This window comes from Bombina bombina, chromosome 1, assembly GCF_027579735.1.
Source record: "Bombina bombina isolate aBomBom1 chromosome 1, aBomBom1.pri, whole genome shotgun sequence".
In the NCBI taxonomy this organism is placed as follows: Eukaryota; Metazoa; Chordata; class Amphibia; order Anura; family Bombinatoridae; genus Bombina; species Bombina bombina.
Genome location: NC_069499.1, coordinates 1,022,806,268 through 1,022,827,538, shown reverse-complemented (window position 1 = coordinate 1,022,827,538; position 21,271 = coordinate 1,022,806,268). Strand labels below are relative to the sequence as shown.

General features: G+C 41.2%; 1 protein-coding gene across 3 annotated transcripts in view; it reads right to left on the bottom strand.

The window, feature by feature from the left end:
* SRC (SRC proto-oncogene, non-receptor tyrosine kinase) overlaps nt 1-21,271 on the bottom strand; it is a 138,898-nt gene that overhangs the window by 46,167 nt on the left and 71,460 nt on the right. The window contains exons 1-6 of one of the 3 annotated variants that reach the window (XM_053717509.1): nt 7,334-7,644; nt 6,337-6,571; nt 6,078-6,177; nt 4,778-4,792; nt 4,580-4,678; nt 3,214-3,317 (exon numbers count right to left, since the gene is read on the bottom strand). In XM_053717509.1, coding sequence (XP_053573484.1) covers nt 3,214-3,317; nt 4,580-4,678; nt 4,778-4,792; nt 6,078-6,177; nt 6,337-6,571 — 553 coding nt within the window. In that variant the 5' untranslated portion in view covers nt 7,334-7,644. Of the gene's footprint in view, nt 1-3,213; nt 3,318-4,579; nt 4,679-4,777; nt 4,793-6,077; nt 6,178-6,336; nt 6,572-7,333; nt 7,645-21,271 lie in introns of those variants that run through there. The other 2 variants (XM_053717439.1, XM_053717587.1) reach the window with 2 other exon arrangements.

Below are 21,271 nucleotides of genomic sequence, written 5' to 3'. Positions count from 1 at the left end.
CTAACAGAGGATCCCTACCAGCTAGCCCTAACAGAGGATCCCTACCAGCTAGCCCTAACAGAGGATCCCTACCAGCTAGCCCTAACAGAGGATCCCTACCAGCTAGCCCTAACAGAGGATCCCTACCAGCTAGCCCTAACAGAGGATCCCCACCAGCTAGCCCTAACAGAGGATACCTACCAGCTAGCCCTAACAGAGGATCCCCACCAGCTAGCCCTAACAGAGGATCCCCACCAGCTAGCCCTAACAGAGGATACCTACCAGCTAGCCCTAACACTCCTTTGCTGATGCTAAACCTAGGCTGCAGCAGAATTACAGGTTGAAATATCTGCACTTGCTGGAAGTTCCCTCTCTGTCCTTGGGGTTATACACCTACCTAATACAACGGTGGTTGGTACAGCGAGTACATAAAGCCATAATGACTTATTACTACATATTTAAATGGATTATGAGATATTTTAATGTTTGTAACAAGTTTGCTGCAGTATTCCTTATTGAGAAAGTGTTTTCCTTTTCCTGCATTTTTACTCTGGGTCATTATATTGGTGAGAAATCACATTGAAATGGATGAGACAATGAAAAGGAAATGCAAAAAAAATATAAATAAAGGTTCTCTGCCCATGAGTATAAAAGATTTCTACACAGGGTTTGAAAGGAAGACGTGGTATTATGAAATGGGTTTTCCAAAGACTGAATATACAGTTTATATAGATGTTAACTGAGCTTAAAATAGTTAAAAACTTACCGCAATATGACATCATAGCGAAAAAAAATAGTTGGTAACGCTGGAAATTTAATTTAATATGGAAAGGACATTGAATTATAGCAACAGTAAAAATAAAAATTAAACTGAGCAAGAGAGATTATGCAATTTTAAATAACTCAAATGTAATTCTATTATCAAATTTGTTTGTTCTCTTGGTATCCTTTGTTAAATAGTAAATCTATGAAGACTGAGGAGGAGCTTATGAGTGTGCATGTGTCTAGCAGTCTATGGCAGCATTGTTTGGAACATTGGAGTAAGTGACGTCACAGTAAGGGGCGGACTCTTGGGAGGAATGATGTCCTTGTGGAGTAACCGTTTCAAACTAGTTGATTTTTTTTTTTTATCAATTAAGACCCTTAGTGGCTATATGTCCTGACCTGTATTTCAATATTTTAAGGTTTTTAAAATATTTTTTAATAAATATTGCTAATTCTAAGTGAAGCGTTACTGGGAAGTTTTGGCTTTGCCTGATATCTGGTCGGCGTATACACAGGAACTTGTTGATCGCGCCTGAGAATGTGTATTCACCAATATCACTGTTGCAAATGTTTGGTTATACAGTACCATGCTATGTTTGCTCTTTTCTTTTGACCTGTGACTATATTAAAATGAGCAGGTTAATGTACAGAGATACAGATATATATATTAAAATAGGCAGAAATTGGTCAAATAAATCAAGTAAGAAGGTGAAAAGCTAGTCTACTTTTCACTTCAAGAAACTTAAGTTTACTACATGCACTACACTGTACAAGTGTTAGGCAGGTGTGCAAAAATGCGTTCAAACATAGAAATGGTAATACTTTATTTTGATCAATTAACAAAATGCAAAGTAAGTGAACGGAATAAAAATCTAAATCAAATAAATATTTGGTGTGACCACCTTTTGCCTTCAAAATAGCATCAATTCTAGGCACTTGCACCCAGTGTTTCAAAGAAATCTGAAAACAAAATCTACATAAATTAATTCGAGCTTAAACTGTCAGATTCGGCACTGGACAGTGGTGCAGAACCTGTTGATGCATTACACTATTTGAGATATAGATATATAGATCTACACACGTTTGTGTGTGTGTCCATATATATATATATGTGTGTGTGTGTGTGTATATATATATATATGTGTGTGTGTGTGTCCATATATATATATGTGTGTGTGTGTATATATATATATGTGTGTGTGTGTGTATATGTGTGTGTGTGTGTATATATATATATATATATATATATATATGTGTGTGTGTGTGTGTGTGTGTATGTGTGTGTATGTATGTATACATACACACAAACATACACATATATATATATGTGTGTGTGTGTGTGTGTGTGTGTGTGTGTGTGTGTGTATGTATATATATATATATATATATATATATATATATATATATATATATATATATATATATATATATATATATATATATATATATATATATATATATATATATACATACACACACACACACACACACATACAAACAAACATACACATAGAAAGTGACTATGTACAATACAAGCCAGAGATAAACATATTGTGTAAAATGTCCACAAGATTGACACACACACATACAGGGCCTTTGGAAAACAAGCAAAGGCTGAAGCAAATGATTTCTATATGCTGCCCCCCCCAACTGAAACACAACAGCACAAAGCTTTATATTAGGACTGCATCTAACATAACCCCTTGCTTAAATACTTAGGGGGATAAAGGGAAGAAAAGAGATGAATACATGGGAGAGAAGCCCTAAGGCAGCAAACAGAAACATTGCTTCCCGTTGCTATGGGTAACATGGATATTCCTCTCACTGACCCACTTACTGCTGCTCCCCCCATATCAACAGACCCCCTCCCCACACTGCCACAGGCCGGCCAGTCAGAGAAGGCAGCAGACAAATGAAGATAGCAAAGCAGGACTAAAAGACTGGTCCCTCTCAGAAATCTTCTTACTGCTGGTCATTACTTCCTATGGTGCAACATGTTAGTGAGTCTTCACCTATTTCCTCTATCCCTATATATTTCCAGAACAGCTATTGTAGATCTCTCCATTACTTTTATCCTTCAGCTTCAGATCTCTGACAAAGCCTCCCCACCCCCAGATTCCTTTGCACTTGGTCCATCTCAGTCTTCCATCATCATGAGCTTAAATATTTCTACTCATCTCACAGTATTTTTTTATGTATCCCAACAGCTTCAAAATTACCTCAATTTGGTCACAACAGCAACACAAATAATTGTAGTTAATACCCAGAAATGTTCCACTCTGGACTCTTAGTTTCTCCTATTAATAGGTCTTTTAATCCTGGTTACCTTTATTAGTCTGGTCACTAATACCAACCATACAAACTATAACTCTTCTCATATTTATTCCCCTTTGTGTTCCATCCTTTCATGGACATCCCCAATATGCTAGTATAGTGTATTTTTCTCTTTCTAACCCTCACTCCCCTTACCTTTCGTAGTCTCACTTTCTCGTACCAGAAAAGTCCCCCGAGGGTTTTCTTGGTTTAGCAATAACCGTTCTGACTCTCTGCGAGTGATCTTCCCCAAATACCATCTGTGAAAGGGACAAAATCAGACTTCAGAGAAAGACAAGAAAAGCATGCTGGGAAAAAAGTGGCAAGGTAATTGAGACAAAGGTGCAAAGTACACTTACTAGTAGGTAGACAGAGGAACAGCAAATGAATTACACTAATGGAGGGTACTAGGCCTGGAATTAAAGAGACACTGAACCCAAATTTTTTCTCTTTCGTGATTCAGATAGAGCATGCAATTTTAAGCAACTTTCTAATTTACTCCTTTTATCAAATTGTCTTCATTCTCTTGGTATCTTTATTTGAAATGCAAGAATGGAAGTTTAGATGCCGGCCCATTTTTGGTGAACAACCTGGGTTGTTCTTGCTGATTGGTGGATAAATTCAACCACCAATAAACAAGTCCTGAAACAAAAATAGCTTAATGTCTTATTTTTCAAATAAAGATTGCAAGAGAACGAAGAAAAATTGATAATAGGAGTAAATTAGAAAGTTGCTTAAAATTGCATACTCTATCTCAATCACAAAAGAAAAACAATGTGGGTTCAGTGTCCCTTTAAGAGAATTGTAAAAAAAAAATAAGAAAATACATTTAGGGAAAAGATGAGGATGTAAACAAGTAATTAGAGAGAAAAAGTAATGTGTCAGTGAGAATAAGAGTATTTGATTTATCAGCTTAAAGGGACAGTGTACACCAATTTTCATATAACTGCATGTAATAGACACTACTATAAAGAAGAATATGCATAGATACCGATAAAAAAATTCAGTATAAAACCTTTTTTAAAAACTTACTTAGAAGCTCCCAGTATAGCACTGTTGATGAGGTTAGGCTGGGACACCCAGTGAAAGATGCTGGGAAAGCAGGAAGAGCAGACACCAACCCCCTCCCCTGCATATGAAAAGACAGATTACACAAACAAGAGCAGCAGGAATCTGTAGACTTAAGTCTACATCTGAAACTTTGGGGCTTGGTTAGAAATCCGAAAATTAAAACATGAATAAAAAATAAGCAAAACTAACTATACATTGTAAAAAAAAATAATCACTCCAAGATGGGCTATATAAATGGATCATCTACAAGACATTTATGCAAAGAAAAATGTAGTGTACAATATCCCTTTAAGAAGTGAAAATAATAGTGAATGAGTAAAGAAACAGACGTGAAGGTGCACAATAGACTTGGTGGTAGTCTCTCAGCAAAATAGTTATGGAGGTTTTGATACAGTGAATATCAACACCTGCAAGGAGGACTGAAAAGCAGAACAAATAAAGTGACACTCACTCCTCTGCCTGGATGGAATCTGAAGGTGCCACATAGTTGCTGGGGATATACCCAGTTTGTCCAGAGCTGAGAGAACGAGCCAGCCACCAGTCTCCCTCCCTGTAGGCATACAATGGCATAAGGCAGAGAAACTTCACAATATCAACTACAACTGGACAGCTCAGGCTTTACACAAAGCACATCAAGAGGAACACATACCTGATATCTGGTCGTCTATTGGTCAGCATGTGAGAGAGAGATACAAAGAGCGTGAGACGGCGAACAGGAGATAGGCAGCAAAAGACAAAGACGCAACATGAAATATCAGACTGGAATAAGGAATATGGGAGTGTAAAACCAAGAAAGAGCAAGAAATTAAGCCTGTATAAAAGAATAATCAAGAATGTGACAGAGAGAAAATGCTAAGATTCTTTCAGCTTAAAATGGACTGTTGTCATTTTTGTTCTTTATTACACCTTGAGGTCAGTGTGTGCATGAGCTTACATGTATTGGGGGGGGGGGGGTGTATATAGGAGTGTGTTTGGTTTTTAAAGGGTAATTTAAATGGTTGCATAGCTTGTCCATCAAGAGTCTGTCCTTAAAGGGATATGAAACCCACATTTTTTTCTTTCAAGATTTAGATAGAGCATGACATTTTCGGCAACTTTGTAATTTACCCCATAGCTTACATTCCTGCTTTTTCAAATAAAGATACCAAAAGAATGAAGAAGAAAAAATTAATAAATAGTAAGTCAATTTGAAAGTTTCATGCTCTATCTGAATCATAAAAGAAAACATTTGGGCTTAATATCCCTTTAAAGATGCGCTGTACAAAATCAGTTTATGAATAATAGTATTTTGCGCTCTTTAAATGTATTTGTAAAGCAACCTTTGTGAATTCAGTTTTTATACTAGCGGTTTAAACAAATCATCACACGCTTCAGCAGTGTCATATCATTAACCCAAGGAGAGAAATTTAAGTTTAAACTTATAAAATTACTGACATATTGCAGCATGTTCGCTGTTTATTTTCCCTAATTTCCTAACATTTAACTCTTAAATTGTGTTTTTATTTCTTCTGCCCCAGACACACTGCAGTGCTTTCTGCATACATCAGGACATTGACCCTGCAACATGTTACACAGTGCAGGAGATGATTTATAGATTTCCTTAATTGTTACCAGCAAAGAATGTAAAACATTTCCAAGAGTCCATATTCCTGGACCAAAAACAACATAGTTTGTTCTCTTGGTGTCCATTACTGAAGAGAATACCTAGACAGGCTCTGGATCACTATTGGGAGCTGGGTCCCAGTAATGCATTGCTGCAAAAGCAAACATTGTGTTTTTAACCTCTTTGTAGGAGTTAAAACACATAGGTATAGGCAAGCAATATTGCAATAATAAAATGATTTAATATACCCAATACAGTGACAATTATTTAGCTTGAATTGTGTCATTACTCAGTATGTGTGAGTATGTAGGAGTTACACAGAAGAATACATTAGCCAGCCACTTACGTATTATTGACGATCTGCAGTCTGTCTCCCTTCTTAAAGGACAGATCTGTCTCTGTGCGAGACTCATAATCGTACAAAGCCACAAAAGTGGTGACCCCACCTATGCAAATCAGACACGTAAAGAGAAGTAACAGATGTGATTAGAAAATTATTTTTATTTAATTTTTTTAAGAGGGACAGAAGAGATGACAACAGTACATTAGTAATTACAGAAGAAAAAAAAAAAACACTTTTCACACTCCATGGGGGAAGTACCTACCTGACAGTGGTCCCATTCGCTGAGGAGAGGTAATGTTGTCTGGGAAGTTCACCCCCCCAAACGGAGTGAGGTCAAAGTTACCCCCAAAGGGTGGAGCAGGGCGATGATGTTCCAGGCTCTTGCTGGGAGTTTGAGAGGCAGATAGTGATGTGAAAGGGGGATGGGATCCTTCTGCGATGTCCAAACTGCGGCTCCGGGGTCCCCCCTCCCGGGGCTTACTCTTAGTGCTGCCCATCTGTAAACACAACATAGAGCATCCTAATGACACAGCTGCTGAATTCTACATCCCAGAGATGGCTGCACTAATACTGGGATCCAAGCCAAGTGGTGGCTGTGCTAGTGTCAGGATCCAATCCCACCCCACAGGTGCTTGCACCAGTGCCAGGATTTCCTCATATAGATGTCTGAAAGTATAAACTTCTCACAGTAAAAACAAATGGAAATAACCATTTGATACACATTTTGCTGACATTCAAAGGGTTAATACTGCCCTTTAAATTTTCACCTCAATTAAGGGGGATCCCAACTGAGATTATGACCTTCTAGCTAAGGAATGTAAAATGTGACATCCCCCCCAAGGAGAGATGAGTGGGGGTTGGAGTGAGTTAATTGAATGCCTTGGAATGTGCTGTAATGGCAAAAGGGGAGGGGGTCAAAAAGGGCAGTGGCTAGTTATACCAAAACATAGTGGACAGTAAGAAAAATTCTGGGCACCGGAGGAGGAGTGCAGACACAGGAGAAAGGAATGTGAAGGGAGTTCAGGGAATAATGAAAGGAGTTTGGCATTTAAAAGAAGCTGGCTGGTAAGGGGTTAACCCATCATGTCCGAGTCTGACCCAGTCTCATTAACTGCTGAGATACAGCAAGAATTTCCTTCTCACAATGACCATCTTTCGGATTCTGCAAACATGCCACCCCCCTCGCCCCCATCAGCCACCCCAGTGTCACCCTGCACAGACAAACTCATTTACAATGTGAGAGATGGTTCATCGATTACCACAAAAGCCACAGAAATGAGGAAGTGGACAAGGGAAGCAGACAGTCCCAGTTAAATGTCATTAGCTATTAAAACTGGCCAGGTAAGGCCAAAATGAAGCATTGAGATTAAATAGCATTGTTGCAGAGAGAGGGTGAAAGAAGAATAAAATACAAAAACAAGACAACTGAGAGAACAATAAGAGAAGAAGAGAGACAGAAGGAAAGTAAGAACAAAAGAGAAACTATGCAAGTGTAAATGATTATGAGAGAGCAATACAGAAAGAGAAAAGACCAATGACTTGTAAGATACAGTGAGTATAGTAAATTCCCTACACTGTAGAAAGATCTTTGCAACATAAAGGGGGTGGGGAAGACATTCCTGACATACAGGCTGAGTCTTGCTGGTAAAGCTGTGTGCATATACAAGCACACCAGTAATGCTGCCACTTTATGCCAGAGATATCAGAGCTGTGTTGGCATTTTCCTTTGCTATTATTTGGGACAGTCTGCTCTAGATTTTTTATTCTTAAAAAATAATAATGGTATAATCCTTTTGTTTTCCATTCCCCAGTTTTGCACAACCAACACGGTTATATTAATACACTTTTTACCTTGACTCTAAGCCTCTGCAGACTGCCCCCTCATTTCAGTTCTTTTGACAGACATGCATTTTAACCAATCAGTGCTGACTCAAATAACTCCACGGAAGTGAGCACAATGTTTATCTATATGGAACACATGAATCAGCATTATCTAGCTGTGAAAACTGCACTGATAAGAGGCGACCTCCAAGGACTTAGACATTAGCATATAAGCCTCGCTAGGTTTAGCTTTCAACAAAGAATACCAAAAGAACAAAGCAAATTCGATAACAGTAAATTGGGAAGTTGCTTAAAATCGCATGCCCTATCTGAATCCTGAAATTTTCATTTTGACTTCACTGTCCCTTTAAAGCGATATTCCAACTAAAATTTGAATCCTCATTGATGCATTTCCATTTTATAGAGAAGCATTTTTACATGTATTACCTTCTAATAAAAGCTATAGTTTTAAAAGTGTGTTTAAAAGGGATACTAAACCCAAACCTTTTCTTTAATGATTCAGATACAGCATGCAATTGTGTGCAACTTTCTAATTTACTCCTACTGTCAATTGTTCTTTGTTCTCTTGTTATCTTTATTTAAAAGGACAGTCAACACCAGAATTGTTGTTTAATAAGATAAATAATCTCTTTATTACCCATTCCCCAGTTTTGAATATCAAACAGAGTTATAAGAACACACTTTTTACCTCTGTGATTACCTTGTATCTAAGCCTCTGCAGACTGCCCCCTTATTTCAGTTCTTTTGACAGACTTGCATTTTAGCCAATCAGTGCTGACTCCTAGATAACTTCACGTGTGTGAGCTCAATGTTACCTATATGACACACGTAAACTAACGCCCTCTAGTGGTGAAAAATTGTCAAAATGCATTCACATAAGAGGCGGCATTTAAGGTCTAAAACAATTAGCATATAAGCCTACCTAAATTTAGCTTTCAACTAAGAATACCAAAACAAAGTAAAATTGGTGATAAAAGTAAATTGAAAAGTTGTTTAATATTAAATGCCGTATTTAAATTATAAAGGGTTTTTTTTTTGGACTTGACTGTCCCTTTAAAAATCAGGAATTTAAAGCTTAGGAGCCAGCCCATTTTAGGTTCAGTACTCTGGAGAGCACTTGCTTATTGGTAGCTACATTTAGCAAACCAATAAGCAAGCAAACCAATAAGCAAGCATACCCCTGGTTCTCAACCAAAAATGGGCCGGCTCTTAAGCTTTACATTGCTGCTTTTTAAATAAAGATAGCAAGAGAACAAAGAGAAAATGATAATAGGAGTAAATTAGAAAGTTGCTTAAAATTGCCTGCACTGTCTGAATCGTTAAAGAAAAATATTTCGGTTTAGTGTACCTTTAAGCATGTACCGTGCAACAGCAATTTAAACACAGCACTTGCTCAGAGAGCCTAAAGGTGCTAGAAGCATCTGATTTGATACAAGTTCTACTGTCTCTCTGAGCAGCTGCAGTATTTAAAATGCTGGTGCACTGAGAATAGCTATGCTTCACATGCATGTGTAGAGAAAAATGTTAAAAGGGTCAGTCTACTTGAAAATGTTTAATGGTTAAAAAGATAGATAAATCCCCTTATTACCCATTCCCCAGTTTTGCATAACCAACAGTTATATTAATATACTTTTTACCTCTGTGATTACCTTGTATCTAAGCCTCCTTATTTTAATTCTTTTTAACAGAATTGCATCTTTAGCCAATCAGTGCTGACTCATAAATAACTCCACGTGAGTGAGCACAATTTTTTTAAATCTATGTCACACATTAACTAGCAGCATCTAGTTGTGAAAAACTGTCAAAATGCACTGAGATAAGAGGCAGCCTTCAAAGGCTTAGAAATTAACATATGAGCCTAGCTAGGTTTAGCTTTCAACAAAGAATATCAAGAAAACAAAGCAAATTTGATGATAAAAGTAAATTTGAAAGTGGTTTAAAACTGCATGCCCTATCTGAATCATGAACGTTTAATTTTGACTAGACTGTCCCTTTAACACTAAAACAGTGATAACTTTTACTAGAAGCATTGCTTCTAATACATGTTTATTGCAAAAAAAAATTCTATTCAAAAAGATGTAATTTAGCTATGTGCATCTAAATTGTGACAAGAATGTCCCTTTACAAAGGCCATGTAGTGGCCAAATGCAAGGAACATTTTTTTTTTCTTTCCTTTTTGCTTCAAAGCAATTAGGAAGTGTTTTAAACTGAGAAGTAGGGAACATTCAAAAGCCATGAACCGAGAAGAGGGCACGTTCAGGGAAGTAACAAGAGGTACTAATGCCACAAAAGAGGAATGAATGCAACATACATGTTTAAAGGGATGGAAAGATCATACATGGCATGTGCATGGGTGAAGTAGAAGTGTATTTGCAATATGTTTCATCCGCCAAATTGCTTATACTAAATGTTATTACTTTTTTTCAGCCACATACAAACATATCCTGTGAAGGCCCGTGCACCGGTATTCAAACATCGCACCTTCTCTGGCTGCGGTGTGTGTTGTGTCTGAAGATGTAATTTGTGTCAAGGAAGCTACTGCTGACCCCCTGAGAAGGTGCAGTGTTTGAATACTTGTAAACCGACCTTCACAGGATATGTGCGTATGCCACTGAAAAAAGAAAATTTATGCTTACCTAATAAATGTATTTCTTTCTTGACACGGACCATCATAATTACTGTTCGGAACACCACCCCTGACTAGCAGGAGGCGTCAAAGAGCACCACATCAAAGCTGACAAGTATCACTCTCCCACCCACTCCCCAGTCACTCAACCAAAGGGAAAGGAGAGAAAGGAAGTAACACAAGGTGCAGAGGTGCCTGAGGTTTATAGAAAATTAAACGGTCTGCAAAATACAGGGCGGACAGTGGACTCACCGTGTCAAGAAATAAAGAAATTTATCAGGTAAGCATAAATTTTCTTTTCTTTCGAATGACACGGCGAGTCCATGGATCATCATAATTACTGTTGGGAACCAATACCCAAGCCAGAGGACACAGGTGATAAGGGAGGGACAAGACAGTCAACCTAAACAGAAGGCACCACTGCTTGAAGAACCTGTCTCCCAAAAGAAGCCTCAGGTGAAGCAAAAGTATCAAACTTATAAAATTTTGAAAAAGTGTGTAAAGATGACCAAGTGGCAGCTTTGCAAATCTGTTCAACACAAGCTTTATTTTTGAAGGCCCAAGAAGAAGAAACAGCCCTTGTGGAATGAGCCGTGATTGTCCAGCAGTCTCATATGCCAAGCGAATAACACACCTCAGCCAAAAAGAGAAGTAGCCGTAGCTTTCTGACCCTTACGCTTCCCAGAAAAAACAAACAAAGAGGAAGACTGGCGAAAATCCTTAGTCACCTGCAAATAATATAACGCACAAACCACATCCAAGTTGTGCAACAAACACTCTTTATGAGAAGAAGGGTTAGGACACAAAGAAGGAACAATGATTTCCTGATTAATATTCCTATCCGAAACCACCTTGGGAAGTAAACCTAAGGCAGTACGCATGACCACCTTATCGGAATGAAAAATAAGGTAAGGAGATTCACACTGCAACGTTGAAAGCTCAGAAACTCTTTGAGATGAAGAAATTGCAACCAAAAATAAAACCTGCCAGGATAACAACAACATCTTAATATTCAAAGAATGCATAGGCTCAAACGGAGCCGGTTGAAGAACTCTAAGAACCAAATTAAGACTCCAAGGAGGAGTAACCACCTTAAACATAGGCCAGAATCTAACCAGGGCCTGACAAAAAGAATGAACATCTGGCACGTCCGCCAGACGCTTGTGTAACAAAATGGATAAAGCAGAAATTTGACCCTTCAAGGTACTTGCAGATAAACCCTTTCCAGACACTCCTAGAGAAAAGACAAAATCCTAGGAATCCGAACTCTACTCCAAGAGAACCCCCTGGATTCACACTAATACAGATATTTAAGCCATATCTTATAGTAAATCTTTCTAGTCACAGGCTTACGAGCCTGAATCATGGTATCAATGACTGACTCAGAAAACCCCCGCTTAGAAAGTATCAAGCGTTCAATCTCCAAGCAGTCAGCTGCAGAGAAACAAGATTTGAATGAAGGAAGGGCCCCTGAAGAAGGTCCTTCCTCAATGGAAGTCTCCAAGGTGGAAGAGATGACATCTCCACCAGGTCTGCATACCAGATCTTGCGAGGCCACGCTGGTGCAATGAGAATCACAGACGCCCTCTCCTGTCTGATTCGAGCAATGACCCGTGGAAGGAGAGCGAACGGAGGAAAAACATACGCTAGACTGAAATTCCAAGGAACTGCCAGAGCATCTATCAGTACAGCCTGAGGATCCCTTGACCTCGACCCGTACCTCGGAAGCTTGGCATTCTGACGAGATGCCATGAGATACAGCTCCGGCTGACCCCACTTTAGAAATCAAGCTGAAAAACGCCTCCGGATGAAGTACCCACTCCCCCGGATGAAAGGTCTGTCTGCTCAGAAAAGTCTGTCTGCTCAGAAAATCCGCTTCCCAATTGTCCACCCCTGGGATGTGGATTGCAGACAAACAGCAGTTGTGGGTCTCTGCCCACTGAATAATCTTGGTTACCTCTGTCATGGCCAAGGAACTCAGAGTTCCTCCCTGATGATTGATGTAAGCCACTGAAGTTATGTTGTCCGACAAACCTGATAAACTGGACTGAAGCTAACTGAGGCCAGACCAGAAGAGCATTAAAGATTCCTCCCGAGTCCATAGACCCTGAGCCTTGAATGAGCCCCAGACTGCTCCCCATTCCAGCAGGCTGGCATCCTAAGTCACGATCACCCAGGAAGGTCTGCGAAAGCAAGTTCCCTGGAAGAGGTGATCCTGAGACAACCACCACAGAAGAGAGTCCCTTGACGCCTGATCCAGATCTATTCGTGGAGACAGGTCCACATAATCCCCGTTCCATTGACCAAGCATGCATAACTGCAGAGGCTTGAGATGGAACCGAGCAAACGGTATGATGGCCATAGCTGACACCATCGGACCAATTACCTCCATACACTGAGCCACTGATGGCCAAAGAGAGGACTGAAGGGCAAAACAAGAAAAGAAGAGAAAAAATTTTCTTTGATAGAGATTGTTCCCTAGAATACCACCCTTGTAGCTGGAATCAAGGAACTTTTTCCCAAATTCACCTTCCATCCGTGAGAACGCAGAAAAGACAACAACATCTCTGTGTGGGAGTTTGCTGGTTGAAAAGATGGCGCCTGAACCAGAATGTCGTCCAAATACAGAGCCACCGCAACACCTTGCAATCAAAGCACCGCCGGCAATGCTCCCAGGACCTTTGAGAAAATCCTGGGAGCTGTTGCAAGACCGAACGGAAGAGCCACAAACTTAAAGTGCCTGTCTAGGAAAGCAAATCTCAGAAACTCGTGATGGTCCCTGTGAATGGGAATATGCAGATACGCATCCTTCAGATCTACCGTTGTCATGAATTGGCCCTCTTGAACCAAGGGAAGAATGGAACGAATAGTGTCCATTTTGAAAGATGAAACTCTGAGGAACTTGTTTACGCTCTTGAGGTCTAAAATTGGTCTGAAGGTTCCCTCCTTTTTGGGAACCATGAACAGACTGGAATAGAATCCCAGACCCTGCTCCTGTAGTGGAACAGGAACTATCACTCCCATGTCGGAAAGATCCTGAACACAACGTAAGAACGCCTCTCTCTTTATCTGGTCTACAGATAACCTGGAGAGAAGGAACCTGCCCCTGGGAGGAAAGGTCTTGAACTCTAACTTGTATCCCTGGGACACGATGTCCACCGCCCAGGGATCCGGGACATCCCGAACCCAAGCCTGAGTGAAAAAACATAATTTATGCTTACCTGATAAATTTATTTCTCTTGTAGTGTATCCAGTCCACGGATCATCCATTACTTGTGGGATATTCTCCTTCCCAACAGGAAGTTGCAAGAGGATCACCCACAGCAGAGCTGCTATATAGCTCCTCCCCTCACTGCCATATCCAGTCATTCGACCGAAACAAGACGAGAAAGGAGAAACCATAGGGTGCAGTGGTGACTGTAGTTTAATTAAAATTTAGACCTGCCTTAAAAAGGACAGGGCGGGCCGTGGACTGGATACACTACAAGAGAAATAAATTTATCAGGTAAGCATAAATTATGTTTTCTCTTGTTAAGTGTATCCAGTCCACGGATCATCCATTACTTGTGAGATACCAATACCAAAGCTAAAGTACACGGATGATGGGAGGGACAAGGCAGGAACTTAAACGGAAGGAACCACTGCCTGTAGAACCTGTCTCCCAAAAACAGCCTCCGAAGAAGCAAAAGTATCAAATTTGGAAAATTTGGAAAAGGTATGAAGCGAAGACCAAGTCACAGCCTTGCAAATCTGTTCAACAGAGGCCTCATTTTTAAAGGCCCAGGTGGAAGCCACAGCTCTAGTAGAATGAGCTGTAATCCTTTCAGGGGGCTGCTGTCCAGCAGTCTCATAGGCTAAGCGTATTATGCTCCGAAGCCAAAAGGAGAGAGAGGTTGCCGAAGCTTTTTGACCTCTCCTCTGTCCAGAGTAAACGACAAACAGGGCAGATGTTGGACGAAAATCTTTAGTAGCCTGTAAGTAAAACTTCAAGGCACAGACTACGTCCAGATTATGCAAAAGACGTTCCTTCTTTGAAGAAGTATTAGGACACAATGATGGAACAACAATCTCTTGATTGATATTCCTGTTAGAAACCACCTTAGGTAAAAACCCAGGTTTGGTACGCAGAACTACTTTGTCTGAATGAAAAATCAGATAAGGAGAATCACAATGTAAGGCAGATAACTCAGAGACTCTTCGAGCCGAGGTAATAGCCATCAAAAACAGAACTTTCCAAGATAAAAGTTTAATATCAATGGAATGAAGGGGTTCAAACGGAACTCCCTGAAGAACTTTAAGAACCAAGTTTAAGCTCCACGGGGGAGCAACAGTTTTAAACACAGGCTTAATCCCAACCAAAGCCTGACAAAATGCCTGGACGTCTGGAACTTCTGCCAGACGCTTGTGCAAAAGAATAGACAGAGCAGAGATCTGTCCTTTTAAAGAACTAGCTGATAAGCCTTTGTCCAAACCCTCTTGGAGAAAGGACAATATCCTAGGAATCCTAACCTTACTCCATGAGTAACTCTTGGATTCACACCAATAAAGATATTTACGCCATATCTTATGGTAGATTTTCCTGGTGACAGGCTTCCGAGCCTGTATTAAGGTATCAATGACTGACTCTGAGAAGCCACGCCTTGATAGAATCAAGCGTTCAATCTCCATGCAGTCAGTCTCAGAGAAAGTAGATTTGGATGATTGAAAGGACCTTGTATTAGAAGGTCCTGCCTCAGAGGCAGAGTCCATGGTGGAAGAGATGACATGTCCACTAGGTCTGAATACCAGGTCCTGCGTGGCCACGCAGGCGCTCTTTCCTGTTTGATTTTGGCAATCAGTCGAGGGAGCAGAGGAAACGGTGGAAACACATAGGCCAGGTTGAAGAACCAAGGAGCTGCTAGAGCATCTATCAGCGTTGCTCCCAGGTCCCTGGACCTGGATCCGTAACAAGGAAGCTTGGCGTTCTGGCGAGACGCCATGAGATCCAGTTCTGGTTTGCCCCAACGATGGACCAGTTGAGCAAACACCTCCGGATGGAGTTCCCACTCCCCCGGATGAAAAGTCTGACGACTTAGAAAATCCGCCTCCCAGTTCTCTACACCTGGGATGTGGATCGCTGACAGGTGGCAAGAGTGAGACTCTGACCAGCGAATTATCTTTGAGACTTCTAACATCGCTAGGGAACTCCTGGTTCCCCCTTGATGGTTGATGTAAGCCACAGTCGTGATGTTGTCCGACTGAAATCTGATGAACCTCAGTGTTGCTAACTGAGGCCAAGCTAGAAGAGCATTGAATATTGCTCTTAACTCCAGAATATTTATTGGGAGGAGTTTCTCCTCCTGAGTCCACGATCCCTGAGCCTTCAGGGAGTTCCAGACTGCGCCCCAACCTAGAAGGCTGGCATCTGTTGTTACAATCGTCCAATCTGGCCTGCGAAAGGTCATACCCTTGGACAGATGGACCCGAGAAAGCCACCAGAGAAGAGAATCTCTGGTCTCTTGATCCAGATTTAGTAGAGGGGACAAATCTGAGTAATCCCCACTTAGCATGCATAATTGCAGCGGTCTGAGATGCAGGCGCACAAATGGCACTATGTCCATTGCCGCTACCATTAAGCCGATTACTTCCATGCACTGAGCCACTGACGGGCGTGGAATGGAATGAAGGACACGGCAAGCATTTAGAAGTTTTGATAACCTGGACTCCGTCAGGTAAATTTTCATCTCTACAGAGTCCCTAGGAAGGAGACTCTTGTGAGTGGTGATAGAGATCTCTTTTCCACGTTCACTTTCCACCCATGCGACCTCAGAAATGCCAGAACTATCTCTGTATGAGACTTGGCAATTTGAAAGCTTGACGCCTGTATCAGGATGTCGTCTAGATACGGAGCCACCGCTATGCCTCGCGGTCTTAGAACCGCCAGAAGTGAGCCCAGAACCTTTGTAAAAATTCTCGGGGCAGTGGCCAACCCGAAGGGAAGAGCTACAAATTGGTAATGCCTGTCTAGAAAGGCAAACCTTAGGAACCAATGATGATCTTTGTGAATCGGTATGTGAAAGTAGGCATCCTTTAAGTCCACTGTGGTCATGAACTGACCCTCTTGGATCATGGGTAGGATGGTCCGAATAGTTTCCATTTTGAATGATGGAACTCTGAGGAATTTGTTTAAGATCTTTAGATCCAAGATTGGTCTGAAGGTTCCCTCTTTCTTGGGAACCACAAACAGATTTGAATAAAATCCCTGTCCTTGTTCCGTCCGCGGAACTGGATGGATCACTTCCGTTACTAGGAGGTCTTGCACACAGCTTAGGAATGCCTCTTTCTTTATCTGGTTTGATGATAACCTTGAAAGATGAAATCTCCCTTGTGGAGGAGAAGCTTTGAAGTCCAGAAGATATCCCTGAGATATGATCTCCAACGCCCAGGGATCCTGAACATCTCTTGCCCATGCCTGGGCGAAGAGAGAAAGTATGCCCCCCACTAGATCCGTTTCCGGATAGGGGGCCGTTCCTTCATGCTGTCTTGGGGGCAGCAGCAGGCTTCCTGGCCTGCTTGCCCTTGTTCCAGGACTGGTTAGGTTTCCAGGCCTGTCTGGAATGAGCAACAGTTCCCTCTTGTTTTGAAGCGGAGGAAGTCGATGCTGCTCCTGCCTTGAAATTTCGAAAGGCACGAAAATTAGACTGTTTGGCCTTTGATTTGGCCCTGTCCTGAGGAAGGGTATGACCCTTGCCTCCAGTAATGTCAGCAATAATTTCCTTCAAGCCAGGCCCGAATAAGGTCTGCCCCTTGAAAGGAATGTTGAGTAATTTAGACTTTGAAGTCACGTCAGCTGACCAGGATTTAAGCCATAGCGCCCTACGCGCCTGGATGGCGAATCCGGAATTCTTAGCCGTTAGTTTAGTCAAATGAACAATGGCATCAGAAACAAATGAGTTAGCTAGCTTAAGCGTTCTAAGCTTGTCAATAATTTCATTCAATGGAGCTGTCTGGATGGCTTCTTCCAGGGCCTCAAACCAGAATGCCGCCGCAGCAGTGACAGGCGCAATGCATGCAAGGGGCTGTAAAATAAAACCTTGTTGAATAAACATTTTCTTAAGGTAACCCTCCAATTTTTTATCCATTGGATCTGAAAAAGCACAACTGTCCTCAACCGGGATAGTGGTACACTTTGCTAAAGTAGAAACTGCTCCCTCCACCTTAGGGACCGTCTGCCATAAGTCCCGTGTAGTGGCGTCTATTGGAAACATTTTTCTAAATATAGGAGGTGGGGAAAAGGGCACACTTTGCCTTGCTAATAATTTCTGTAAGCCTTTTAGGTATAGGAAAAACGTCAGTACACACCGGCACCGTATAGTATCTATCCAGCCTACACAATTTCTCTGGAATTGCAACTGTGTTACAGTCATTCAGAGCAGCTAATACCTCCCCAAGCAATACACGGAGGTTCTCAAGCTTAAATTTAAAATTAGAAATCTCTGAATCAGGTTTCCCCGAGTCAGAGATGTCACCCACAGACTGAAGCTCTCCGTCCTCATGTTCTGCATACTGTGACGCAGTATCAGACATGGCTCTAACAGCATTTGCGCGCTCTGTATCTCTCCTAACCCCAGAGCTATCGCGCTTGCCTCTTAATTCAGGCAATCTAGATAATACCTCTGACAGGGTATTATTCATGATTGCAGCCATGTCCTGCAAGGTAATCGCTATGGGCGTCCATGATGTAATTGGCGCCATATTAGCGTGCGTCCCCCCTGAGCGGGAGGCGAAGGGTCTGACACGTGGGGAGAGTTAGTCGGCATAACTTCCCCCTCGACAGAACCCTCTGGTGATAATTCTTTTATAGATAAAGACTGATCTTTACTGTTTAAGGTGAAATCAATACATTTAGTACACATTCTCCTATGGGGCTCCACCATGGCTTTCAAACATAATGAACAAGTAGGTTCCTCTGTGTCAGACATGTTTAAACAGACTAGCAATGAGACTAGCAAGCTTGGAAAACACTTTAAAACAAGTTTACAAGCAATATAAAAAACGTTACTGCGCCTTTAAGAAACACAAATTTTCCCAAATTTTTAAATAACAGTGAAAAAATGCAGTTACACTAACGAAATTTTTACAGTGTATGTAATAAGTTAGCAGAGCATTGCACCCACTTGCAAATGGATGATTAACCCCTTAATACCAAAAACGGAATAACAAATGACAAAAACGTTTTTTAAACAGTCACAACAACTGCCACAGCTCTACTGTGGCTTTTTACCTCCCTCAATACGACTTTTGAAGCCTTTTGAGCCCTCCAGAGAAGTCCTGGATCATGCAGGAAGAAGCTGGATGTCTGTGTCTGTAATTTTTGCTGTGCAAAAAAAACGCCAAAATAGGCCCCTCCCACTCATATTACAACAGTGGGAAGCCTCAGGGAACTGTTTCTAGGCAAAATTCAAGCCAGCCATGTGGAAAAAACTAGGCCCCAATAAGTTTTATCACCAAACATATGTAAAAAAATGATTAAACATGCAAGCAAACGTTTTAAAATACACTTTTATAAGAGTATGTATCTCTATTAATAAGCCTGATACCAGTCGCTATCACTGCATTTAAGGCTTTACTTACATTACTTCAGTATCAGCAGCATTTTCTAGCAAATTCCATCCCTAGAAAAATATTTTAACTGCACATACCTTATTGCAGGAAAACCTGCACGCTATTCCCCCTCTGAAGTTACCTCACTCCTCAGAATATGTGAGAACAGTAAAGGATCTTAGTTACTTCTGCTAAGATCATAGAAAACGCAGGCAGATTCTTCCTCTTAATACTGCCTGAGATAAACAGTACACTCCGGTACCATTTAAAAATAACAAACTTTTGATTGAAGAAATAAACCAAGTATAAAACACCACAGTCCTCTTACGACCTCCATCTTAGTTGAGAGTTGCAAGAGAATGACTGGATATGGCAGTGAGGGGAGGAGCTATATAGCAGCTCTGCTGTGGGTGATCCTCTTGCAACTTCCTGTTGGGAAGGAGAATATCCCACAAGTAATGGATGATCCGTGGACTGGATACACTTAACAAGAGAAAAGAAAGTCTGCCCCCCACAAGATCCACTCCTGGATCGGGGGCAGACCCTTCATGCCAACTAAGAGTCTTAGATTGCTTCCCCTTGATCCTAGGCTGATTGGACTTCCAGGAGGACTTTAGACTGCTCCTGCTTGGAAGAGGAGGGGGAAGGCTTACCTGAAAAGTTGCTAAAGGAACGAAAATTACCCTTCTGCTTATTTCTCTTATCCTGGGGAAGAGTATGCCCCTTTCCTCCAGTAATATCAGAAATAATCTCAGCCAAACTCGGCCCAAACAAGGTCTTACCCTTGTAAGGAATGGACAAAAACTTAGATTTAGAGGACACATCCGCAGACCAGGATCTTCAACCATAAAGCTCTGCGCGCCAGTACAGCAAAGCCAGAAATATTTGCTCCCAACTTGATAACCTGTAAGGAGACATCCGTAATAAAGGAATTGGCCTACTTAAGAGCCTTGATCCTATCCTGGATTTCCTCAAGAGGAGTATCTGTCGGAATATAATCAGACAACGCATCAAACCAATATGCTGCTGCGCTAGTGACGGTAGCAATACACACCGCAGGCTGCCATTGCAAACCCTGGTGAACATACATCCTTTTAAGTAATGCTTCCAACTTCTTATCCATAGGATCCTTAAAGGAACAGCTATCCTCAATGGGAATAGTGGTTCTCTTAGCCAAGGTGGAAATTCCTCCTTCCACCTTGAGAACAGTCTGCCAAGACTCCTTGATAGAATCAGCAATTGGAAACATCTTCTTGAAAATTGGAGAAGGGGAAAAAGGAATCCCAGGCTTAGGAGTCACTACAATAGTCATGTCAGAGTTGTCCAAAGTAGCCAAAACCTCCTTAAGCAACAAATGGAGGTGTTCTAGCTTAAACCTGAAGGATACAAATTCAGCATCAGAAGAAGGAATTACACTGTCAGAGTCGGAGACTTCACACTCAGACGCTACAGAATTATCTTCCTCTTTAGACTTATGGGAACAAACATTCAACATAGCCGCAACTGAGTCAGAAACCTTACTCACTGAATCCTTATATTTAATTTTACGCTTCCACTGCAGCATAGGAAAAGCATACAGAGCATCAGAAACCGCTGAGGATATGTGGGTAGCCATGTCTTGCAAGGTAACTCCAACCGGAGTGTGAGAGGAAATGCAGGGCACTGTAGACGATAAGGTTTGGGACGCTTGAGGAGAAAGCTGCGACATAGCTTGAACAGGAGACCCCTGAACAGCATCCGCCTTAGACAATGATGGCTCGGGTTCAAAAAAGTCTATCCCTGTAATGCAATGTTCTCTCAATACATGAAGAACAAAAAGGGATTGGTGGTTCCACATTAGCATCAAAACACAAAGCACAAGTAACATCTTGCAGGGGCTCTTGGTCCATCTGTACCCAATAATTAGAAGAAAAAAAAAAGTGTGGTGTTTATGTATGTATGCAAAATGTGTGCAATATGTAAAAATGTGTGTAAGTGTACAAGCTTATTCAAACAACAATGCAACCTAACTAACTCCTCTGTTTGTGCCTCTCTCTCTACTCTGACTAATACTCCACTTCAGTGTAGTGTGCTGTAGCTCAACGAACAATCCAAAACACTGAAGAAAATGGCGGCTGTGCATGGGTTTAAATATGAATTTTGAAAA